The sequence below is a fragment of the Enoplosus armatus genome, chromosome 7 (assembly GCF_043641665.1).
Source record: "Enoplosus armatus isolate fEnoArm2 chromosome 7, fEnoArm2.hap1, whole genome shotgun sequence".
NCBI lineage: Eukaryota > Metazoa > Chordata > Actinopteri > Centrarchiformes > Enoplosidae > Enoplosus > Enoplosus armatus.
Window position 1 is genome coordinate 7,742,120 of NC_092186.1, and position 11,387 is coordinate 7,753,506.

The 11,387-nt window shown below is 39.5% G+C and overlaps 1 protein-coding gene across 1 annotated transcript in view; it reads right to left on the reverse strand.

Moving 5' to 3' along the window:
* fryl (furry homolog, like) overlaps positions 1 to 5,394 on the reverse strand; it is a 37,919-nt gene extending 32,525 nt beyond the window's left edge. Inside the window, exons 1-9 of the mRNA XM_070909541.1 lie at positions 5,191 to 5,394; positions 4,634 to 4,687; positions 3,464 to 3,603; positions 3,213 to 3,309; positions 2,218 to 2,297; positions 1,825 to 1,905; positions 1,529 to 1,697; positions 503 to 595; positions 309 to 407 (exon numbers count right to left, since the gene is read on the reverse strand). Coding sequence (XP_070765642.1) covers positions 309 to 407; positions 503 to 595; positions 1,529 to 1,697; positions 1,825 to 1,905; positions 2,218 to 2,297; positions 3,213 to 3,309; positions 3,464 to 3,603; positions 4,634 to 4,687; positions 5,191 to 5,310 — 933 coding nt within the window. The 5' untranslated portion in view covers positions 5,311 to 5,394. The remainder of the gene's footprint in view (positions 1 to 308; positions 408 to 502; positions 596 to 1,528; positions 1,698 to 1,824; positions 1,906 to 2,217; positions 2,298 to 3,212; positions 3,310 to 3,463; positions 3,604 to 4,633; positions 4,688 to 5,190) is intronic.
* Positions 5,395 to 11,387: the final 5,993 nt, after the last annotated feature.

Here is an 11,387-nt window from a genome sequence, read left to right on the forward strand (position 1 = left end):
ACAGGCCAACAGCAATAACAGTTTCAAAAGCTGAGACCGGAGCTGCACAATTGCTTTAAGATCTTTCATTACATCAGGATCCCAGATATATTACTACATTAAAAATAACTCAATATATTACATACAGATCTGAAAGTCAAACGTCTCTGGATGGCAATGACAGACTGGGTGTGCTGGGGTCAATAGAAATGTTGACAAAATACAGGAAGAGTGAAACACAATAGGAGAAGGAAGTAGTAAAGATGCAGAGTGAATAGTGATAGGGGTGGGGAGGAAGAGAGAAAAAACTAGGATGGTATGATTATTACCAAAGAGTGCTTCTTTCTGGAACTAAGGTCAAATGTCGTCTGGTACAGCATCTCCACAAAGTTCTTCAGGCATGGCACATTGACTTCATTCTTCACCGCCTGAGGAGGAATGAGTCATTAACATGGCCGCAAGTTGACAGAAATTACATAGAATGTTGAGTAAAACAGTGGAAATAGTTTTCAATGTTACTTACAGCTGCGACAGGGATGAGGATCTCGACAAAAAGGCCTGCTAGAGCGTGCTTTATGTCCTTATCCTTGACTTCCAGGAAATACTGGGCACACTCCTAGGAAAGGACACCAAAGGCACACATGTATGAAGAATACATACATAAACAGAGAGAAACTGGCAGGAGATGGTACAGTTTGGCATAAACATACAATATTAAGACAATAATATTGCCAACCCTAACCCAGGTTTATGTTATGAACTCTAATTGGGATATTTTTTGCCTCTGTTCTCTTCTTTGTGTCATTTGCTTTTGTTGTGAAGCACTTAAATGTATTGTTTTTATTGTAAGTGTCTATGTTTTTGAACTAGCCAAATATCTGTACAAGCTAGCATCTTAACTCAAAATAAAATGCACATAATAAATATAGGCTAACCTGTGATGTAAGTATTATGACACTAAATGACGCAGAACCAAAGACTGCTGCTCACACGATGAGAAAAGAACCATACAGCGTCCTGTTATTGTTATTTTTCCTTAATAGGCTGAGCCACTAAGGCTAGGAGACATTTTTTTCATTGTATTATAGGATAGGAAACAAACTTTATTCTTAAATAACAACACAAAATGTAAATATCCTACATTGATCAGCCTCGTAAAAGATCATCATATGGGTAGAAACCACGATATGTACAGAAATGGAGTGGTGGACATAAACCACGCTATGTTCCATTAACACATTAAGAAATCATAATTATGTTTAGAGAGAACAGAGTGTTTCTTTTTTACCGCTGTACAGATAACAAAAAGGCTGCTGCCCCATTCACAGCTTTTAGCAAAGTCTGAAACATACATACACTCACTTCTTGGCAACCCTCACCTTTGACTGTTACTCATCTAGCTTTATGAGACATTGCTATGGAAGAGCTGCTGAAAGCAGCATTAAAGAAAAAAGATTGTCTGGTGCAATCTAGCAAATACACATATCAGCCACGCTTAGTGTAGGTACATTTGTAGGCAAATGTGCATAAATAAAGGATTATAATTTACCTGCATGAACTGAAAAGAAGCTTCAAAATCCTCCACTGGATACATTTTAACCCGGAAGAACTTCATGCCCATGATGAGACTGATCACGCTCTGGACCACATAGGGACTCTGCTCTTTTTGCCTGAGCTCCTTCAGCTCTGTGATGAACTTCTTCCTCACTGCCTGAAACCTAAGCACACACACAAACACACATATAAACTTACAAAACAAAACTCCCCAAAGAAATGAGAGAAGTTAAGAGGTGACTGAGAATGTGATCATTTGTAAACAATTTAGCCGGTATTCAGCTAACTTACTTTGACTGTGTGAGGACTCCAATGACCTCAGCATACAGGTCTGCGATGATGTGCACATTGCCAGTGTTGGGGCCACAGTACCTGTCAATTAAAGAATAAGTCATCAAGACATGTTTATGGAAGACATTGTGCTTTATGACTGACAACAAAACAGCGGAGGAAGTTTGCAAGTTGCTCAAGGAGAGCCGATTGTGCTTTGTTTAAGTGTCTTAATGATACAAATGCTGTAAAAAGTGACACAATGTCCGTAGAGTCAGTCTATTCAAACAGACATGAATAAATAACTACTGCAAATCAAGAAGTGAGAGCGCCACAGTAGTGTATATTCATCAGCACTTTTTATTCATGTGTTATTCATCTATGCCATTCATCTGTGTGTTGGTGCTTACTTACCCCTCTTTGTGTTTAAAGTGCTTGAATGCCAGGTTTAGAACTTCATGTACTAAAACATCTGGCACTGGATGAAGAGGAATCTGTGACGTAAACATGGAATCATTAATCTTATTAGGAGCATTGATAGTCTTCATTCTTTCTCTTTGCTACCATTCATTTCCCTCCCTACAGGAGCAAAGCCAAGGACAACTTAGCTCTGGTCTCCAGGGATTGGCTTTTAGTTCAGAATGTTGCTTAGATTTGGACAGTCCACTTTAGAAACACACTCAACTGAGAGTTGGTCTGCTGCCATTGTGTTTATTTACTGTGTCCCCTGTGGGGGAAAACCTCACAACACTGCAGTTCATTTCTGTACCACAGAAGATAAGTAAGTAAAAAAGTACAAACCTATTAAACAATACTTTCTTAGTCTGCAAATCAACACAGAGACAATCAAAAAAAGCTCAATAATGCCAACTCACTTATCAGTGGTGAATGCTGCACTGATAGTTAAGAATATGTGATCATTGATCATGTGATGGGTAGCATTAAAAAAAGGTGGACATAGACAACAAATGTATAAACTAAACTATTTCATTCGAAATGAAAGCAGAAATAAAATATAGTGAGAAATCATGCATCTGTTAAGCAAGTGTGAAGGTAAAGATATACCAATGCTATGTTTGACTGAGAGCTCGTTATGACTTTATTGACCTACAACAGATATCACACCGACAGAAACATAGACCCAGAATTCCAATTCTGTCTGGAGGAAGCTGCAGTAGAGATAGACGTTGTGCATCTAATAACAAAGCAGAATTAATCACCCTCTCACAGTACCCACTCTCTAGGTACTTAAATAAGATAATGCCAAATGTCAGGTCAAACAGGTGCACTGCATTCTCCATTCTATATATAAACATCCAGTAGTCACATGACCCAAGCAACCCAACTGGCTAATACTTTTTATATGCACTGTAAATCAGTATACAAAAGCAGAGTGTCGTAAAGCTCACCTGTTTGAGAACTTCCACTGAAACTAAACAAAAAATGAAATCTATGGCTAAGTCCCTCCGTTCCAAAAGGTAATCTTTGTCCCGGTGCTGTTCATCTCTACAAAGAGGAAGAGAACATAATTATAAACAAGGAGGTTTTGAGCAAATTACATCTTAAAACTGACAAAAAAGTGTAATCACTTACAAATTATTTGTTCATGAGGGAGAAGAAGACAGTTAAGTATGAAGGAAAATGAAGATGAGCATCTCACCCTTTGGACTTGGTACTAGAGCGAGGCCTGTACTCATAAGACTCGTCTTCAGTGCCACTCTGCCGCCGGTACCAGTCGAACAGTGTGCGCAGTAGGGAGGGCAAACAGTGTTCTGCTATTGAGCTCATAGAGCTTATTAACTGGAAAACAATAACATGCAAACATTAGATTCACTCATTATTACTCGTTAACCCAGTCTCCACCGCATATTTAGCATTTTCAACATGCATATTAAATACCTGTCAAATATGCTAATAAAATTATTACTTTGTGTAGAGAATGCTGTCCCACAAGCAATGATCAAAATACTGGATACTGGATTAGTACAGACCAGCAGTTTTCTCAACTAGTGGGTGACATACTGTAGTTATTGATTTTAAATTTGGAGCGTGGTGTTGGATGACATGTTGAGCACGTCATAGTGCTGCTTCACTATTGAGCAGCTCCACAGTACATATGGCTTTGCGGTGTTCATATGTAAGACCACCGTTGGAGCTGATCGATAATGATTTGTATGTTGCTGTATAGTAAGTAAGTAGTAGTCAATTCTATTACCAATGAGTAGATACAGAAAACAAGAAATCAGCACTTAAAGACCTCAAGATTACAGTGAATATTTTCAGGCAATACATACAACATGAGATGAGGTGGTCAGCATGCATGAACTATTCAAGTGTACGTATGTGTGTGTATTCAAGGGCCAATGAAGCGTGATGACGGACGTGGATGATGGATGCTTGGCAGGACAGTTATGCAACTGCTCCCTCTGCCCTTATGGCACCGGGCAGATACACTCCAGCACCCAATGCTGATTTAGTGCCGAGGATGACACAGCAATTCTACACTCTCACTTTTGCGCTCTCTATACCCATTTTCTCTCCCTCACTCACAATGGGGACAGCTGGATCTATAGCACCATATCCTCGTTGGCTTTGTGTTGTGCTGAACAAAGCATTCTGCAGCAGGCAGGCCTATTGTATAGAGTTCTGCACCAGCTACAGATGAGGGACAGACGGGCCACTGAGTGGGTGGAGCTGGGGATTCAAATACTGCGCACACATACAGAGGTGGGAGAGGACTGTTGTAGGTCCTGGGAAATGAGAATGTCACATTCATACACCCACATGTGGCTCAGTTTTTACCTCTGGTCATCACAATGGCTGTACTGACCTGGTCAAATTGTGCATCTTCCCCTCTCTGGAGGGATCGGGACAGGGGTTTCTCCTGTGAGAGAAAGAAAGAGAATAAGTATAAGTGTGTTACTAACCCAGCAGAGACATTCTTGGTAGTTGCGCAATAGCAGATTGCTGTCAGTCAAGCGGAAGGCCTGATGACGAGAAAGAAGGACAATGATGTTTTACTGTGGTGCATAAGCTGAATGAGGGGCTGAATGAGAGGTTATTACCCCGCCAGGAGCCCCCATGTAAAGGACAGGTACTGAGCTGATTGAAAGGAATGAATGGAGTAACAGACCAGTCAATGAAGTCTGTTAATTATAAACAATTTTATCATCCATGTAGCTCATGTACATAAAGATTATGTGCCTCTACGGCCAGTTTCCTCACACATCTTGCAGTTTTTCCTGAAGTGGCTAAAGGCATGGCAGTTAGTTGCAAAAGAGAAGAGAAGAATCTCAGCAGTGTGTGCCCAGTCACGTGTTGTATATTGAATTTCATTTCCTGTGTTTCTTGACACCAGCTTTCGCACCCCACCCCCTGTGGACTCACCAGCGGTTCAGCCATCACCATCTCGATCTTCTTCTCAGCCAGCACAGCAAACTCAGCAAATAGACTCTTGATGACAAACTCCCCGGGCTTGAGCTCGGGGTCGATGGTGATGCTCGACATGGCGACGATGTTGTGTTTCTCCCACGAGAGGGGAGTCACCGAGGCGGGGGTACGGCGTCTACTCACGCTGCTGCTGACTGGTGCAGAAGCTGCAGAAATGAGCAGAGGGTAGAGGTGAGGAAATAATACAGTGGGAGTCGAAGCAGTACGGTCAAACTAAGAACAACACTCTTGTAAAGTATGCAATGTCATGCTCTAGTTCTAATCCAAACAGCAGCAGACATTTCCTAAAGAGACAAATTGACTGAATTGATGAGAGAGCAAGAGAGAGATATTCTAGTGCTGACTAGGGCAAACATACAACTTCCATTTGATTCAAGCAGCTAATTATAAACTAATTTTCTAAACTCATAACATCCATGATGGGCTCAAATCACCTTAAAAACAAACATAAGGATAATCATAACTCCTATTAGAGCTATGTCATTAATCATCAAAATCTTTCTTAAAAATCTCATATTTGTGTTTATGTCTACATCTAAATATTACAACCAGCTCTTTCAACAATGTTGGTCTGAAAGAACAATACTGGTTTTCGTGCAACTGATTTGGAAGAAATGCTAAATTGTTTGAGGAATAGTTTGACATTTTCTGTACACTAAATATAAAACTAGCAGCAAGTAAGTTTAGACTGGAAAGAGGGGGAAACAGCTAGCCTGGCTCAGTCCAAAGGTAACAAAATCCACATATCAGCACCTCCAAAGCTCACTAATTAACATGTTATGTGTCATTTAAAAAACCTATGTGTAAAAACGATACACTGCTATAGGGGGTTATGTGGCAGACTATTTCTTGGAGCTTTGGAGAAAGACCGGCTAGCTTTTTCCAATTTTACCTTAGCTAAGTGAAACAGATGCTAGCTGTAGCTTCATATTTATCGGGCAGACATGACAGTGGTATCAATCTTCTCAGTTCTCATCAAGAAAGTGAATAAGTGAATAATTTTCCCAAAATGTCTGACTATGTTATGAGACTCATAACACTTGTCATCAAGCTGACAAAAACATTTTTCATGCAGCATTGCTGAAACACTAGAAACGTATAATTTAAGAACAACTTAATACCAGGCGGAAAAGCCAGTGTTTCACTACCCTTTCTGGTTAAAAGTTTCAAGTGCATCACACCTATCCAGTATGTAACTGTCAAACTAAACTTTTTAACAGTTTAAAACAGTGGATTTACTGGTTTCAAACATCTATCAAAAAATACATTCTATATATTCTGGATATGTATCACCATAGATATTAAAACAATTACAGCTACCGCTGAAAATACAATGAATCAGTTGAGGCTGATAATATTAAGTTGTTTCTTATTCTTGATTTCAAATCGCTTAGATACTTCAATACAAAATAAATTCTAATGTGCATGATGGTGATGAAAAATTGCTATTTCGGGTGTGACCTCGTTTATCAAAAAGATCATCAAGAAAGGCTTTTCTGGTTTTTAGAGCACAAGGCTAGCAACTGTCAGCTTAGGTCATCAAACGTCTAGTGAACCCAGCTGCCCTTTCTGAGAATGAAGAAGCTGACAATGTGGACAGGGTGTTACTAATGTTGCAGTTAGTCTTTGCGCTACTTCTGCATTGAGAGATCAACCTTCCTTTTCAGTCTTCAGGCTTATCTTCATTTGTTTTATTTTATCTGGTATTAAAGATAATATTTGAGTTGAATAAAAGCTTTTTGAAGCTTTGTTATCGTTTATACTTTAGGAAAGTAAAACACTGTAAAACTGAATGACCACAGAGCTCCTTCAGCAGCATTTAGACTGGCTTCCTGAAACAAATTAATCTAGGGTCACTAAGAGCACCCAGGGCTCTCTTCATTTGCATGTGGCACAGATCATTTGGTCATCCTATTCAAATAGTATAAGCAAATTTGAAGGGTATAGGGTAGGGTGTTTAGGGAGATGGCCGAGAAGCTAGAGCCAATAAACAATCACAAATGTGTATAATGGTCAGGTGTCATACTTTGCTCTAGTAGCCCTATACCTTTGGCCATGTTGGGTAAATACTAAATCCAATCCTAATGTACAAAATCATACAGACTCAAATATCAAATAAACATAAAACTCAAATACCACGAATCATTAATAACAATGAATCACTTAAGCCAATAATTTACATCTCAGTTTGCTGTTCTTAACCTAATTAAAATATATACAACAACAAAAAGTGTCAACAGAGCTGTGAGTCTCTAAGATAACTGAAGTTTATTATACCTCATTCACTCACTCACGGTTTTTCATAGAGAAGGAGAGTCAGGTAAGCGCACATGCACAAATAATAAATTACCTTAAAAAGCACTTAAGTACCAGCTCCGTTTGAGTTGCTATTTACCAATAAAATGTAATGAAATGCATGAAAAGTGCATTACCATCATGAAATGCTTGTCTGGGTACATGCCTAGACAAGCCAAGTTGCTATCTATTCAAAGGCACAAGACCTCATAACATTCAATAGTGCTATCAAGATTTATGCTACAGCTGGGACACAACTTACAGTCTAGTCCACAATGGTTCCAGTCCAGCCAAGTGGACAGCCAGTAGCAAACGGACCCTTTACCTCATTCCCTCCCAGGAAAAGCCTTGTTCTGTTTCTTCCTGGTTACCATAGAAACACTCGTGCATTCTTAATAGTCTGAATACCACTGAGGAGCATAAGTGCAGGAAAAAACAAGTTTTTCAGCCCCGCATATGAAGCCTTTTTGTATGATAAAAATATGTAAAACATGCTCAAGTTGTGACATCAAGAAGCTAAGCCTCTTTAGGCTGACTCACTAGAAAATGTCTGGTATTAAGACATCTCTGATTCTGCAACTGCACTGTTGCATTTAACAGACTACTTGCAGTAATATTTACATTCAGCAAGAACTTCAAACTGTTGGAGGAACTGTCAGTTTACTAGTGAATGCAGTGCATTTGATCTGATGCACCGGAACAGGGACTCCACGCAGTCCACCGTAAATGTCAGTATTACATGCATTTGTTAAAATAAATGAGTAATTGTGCAAACCAACATGGGCTGCAATTAACAATCATTTGAATGTATTATCAATCATTCTATCAATTATTTCTTCAATTAAACTGATTGACAATGTCAAAATATAATGATCAATGTGCATCCCAATTTATCATAGGACAGCCCAGAGTTTGAAATGTCTTATGGTTATGGCAAAAGCAAAGTAACCACCATTTCTATTACCTTTACAAAATAAAATCAAAATTACATAGAAAAACAAAGCATACTCTGATTTAATTGTTATGATTAAATTAATCATAAATTAATAGTTGTGCTATTTTGTTTATAGAGAAAATGAAAGTGGGGAGGTGGCAGGACCAGCATAGTAGCAAGTGTTAGCTGTGTTGTGGTCATGTTGTCCAGCAGCACAGAGAGCCTTTCAAGCATTTCCCTCTTTGTTTACTGTGCTTTACCTCACACCCCCAATGATGTCACATAGCCAGCTCCTAATATCCAATCAGTGCTGTGTGCTCTACCCCCTCCAACCTTCTTGTCTCTCCCACCCTGGGCCAGCTGGATTGTTGACTGGTTCACACCAATGAATACCAAAACACTGTACTTTTCAAGTTAATGACACAACAAGGAAAAAAACGCAAGGCATCCTTTTCTGGGCTAAGTCTTTGCATTGCCTCTCCCTCGCTCTCTCTTTCTTTCTCCCCAAGACATGCCAGTCATTTGTGGCATGCCAAACTAGGATTCCCTTCCCAAAGCTGACCCCACTGCACAAATCTTTGTAAAGGATCAAAAAAAACTGTAAGGTTGCTTACAAACTTTAATTAAGCCAGGAGCTGTACTGACTGAAACTCTAGTGACTCACTTATGACCACCAAGGTCATGTTCCTTTTCCCATTCAAATCTAAATACAAAACGTTCATGCATGCTTTGCTAATAATATGTAAAAAAAGAAAGCTTGCCCCATGCTTAAGGGCTTCGAAAAAAGCCCTCAAGCATAGGTTGTATTTCAAGTACAATGTTATTTTGGGGCCAAATCAGTGCTGTATTCACAATATTCGAAATGGAAAAAAGCAGGGTTTAAATAATCACACTGAAACATGCCTTTGTTCTAGAGGTTCTCAAGGCTGTACTTTAAACTGAGAAACAATTAACCTTTTCACTGGTTCAAGAAATCTGCTGCAACACTGGTATCTAAGGTAATCAGAACATCTTGACCTAAAAGATGGACAGTACTACAACTACAGGTCTGATAGAAAGAACTGACAAGCTGCTGCTAAAGTGCTGTATAAGATCACGCTTATGTTTGTTATGAGGCCTATAAGCCCCACTCTGCCAGAGTTCCACGGTTGTGCTTAAGAATCGCAGCACCCCGCAGGATTGCACAACTATTAGAGCAGTGACTCCACCTTGTCACAGTTAGAATAAAGCCCTCCCAAACGCCTGCTCACTTCCCCTGTCAGGACAACCAGAAACAACAGCACAAACACACACATACTGTTGGAATGCAGGGCCGTGAGTGCATCCATTTTTTTAGGGAGAGACAAAGGAATCACTGCCAATGTTTATGTGGTGTGGCGGTGCCAATTCTGCTATTGTGTCTCAACATGCTCAGCCTCTGATGAGTTACTACTAGTTTACTCTTCATCTATATTACTTACAAAGAAAAAATAATCTACAAGATACAGGGCAAAACTAATTTGTTACCAGAAGCTGACAAGACATCAGTACAACACAGGGATAGACTGAGAAACCAATATGCATGCATCATCATGAATCACAAATTGATTGAACAATAAAGAGCTACGCTGTGGCCTCACCATATGAATTAATTGTTGTAACTGGGCGTTCTAACTGAAAATGTCTAACATCTCTGTACCTTAGGACAAAGTAAACAAAGTGAAACATTCAATAACATTTTCTGTATTCATAACATGGGGGAAAAGCATCCCAAAGAGAGAGTACGTGGATGGAAGTTGTAGCGGGACAGCTTCGAGAGGGATTCTGAAATTAGGCCCTCTTTGTTTGAGAGGCCCAATGAAAAATTGGCAACCAGCACAGGATAGGGGAGAGAGGGGTGAGGGGGTGGTGATTAGAAAGAGGGGCAAAGGGAAGAAAGCTTACTTACTAAGAAAGTTTACTCAACAGGTGGATGTTTTCCTGCTAAGCTAACCAAAGACTCTGTAAAGCTATGTGCTCCTATCGATTTAAAATGTTTTGAAAAATTAAATTAATACAAGGTCTAAAATTGTGTAAAATGGTACAAACAGTTGACATGTTAAAAACAATGGTTTCTATGTATTTAAGAGAAATGTGTCTTATTAGAAGATATCATAATTAAATCACTGTAATAGCATCTTTGATCACAGGGATAGAGATATCTCAGCACACACTGGGTGAGAAGCTGGGTAAATCCTGACCAAGTTAGCAGTCTATCACCAGGCAAAATATACACAAAATACATCCAAACTCACATTCAATTAAGAGGTTCTCATATGCATAACCTGCATATCTTTGAACTGCGTGAGGAAACCAGAGCACCTGGAGCAAGCTGACACAGAGACAAGGAGAACATGCAAACTCCACAGAGAAAAGCTCCAGAGTAGACACCTGTTTGGTGGTGGCAGTCCTACCCACTGAGCTACTTTTCTGCTTTACTGTGTCCATAGTAAGTATACTACTTTTTACTGAACAGCCCCCAATGCAATGCTTTACATTGGATATTTGTGTTAATTACAGTTATTCAACATTGTACCTGTGAGTGGCACAAAGTGATGATGATTCATCAGTGTCTCAAAAGCTAAGTTTTCTGCTCACTTTAGAGTCAACTACTGTGTGTTTCTATTATGTCGAGAATTTCAGCCCCACCACATCGCTGAGACTGCTCTTAACAAAAGGTTTTATTCTATGGATTTAAATGTTGACAGTGGCATAATTTCAGCTACTAGACCTGAGCGCTATATTCAACACTGTTGTCCACAGTCCTGGTCCTGTCCTTGCCCTTGCTGGTTCTAAATTGATTCAAGTCTTACCAACAAGATAGAGACTACTCTTGTGATCACAACAATCTAAAATGAGGTGGAGAGCCCAAAGATCAGTCCAACCA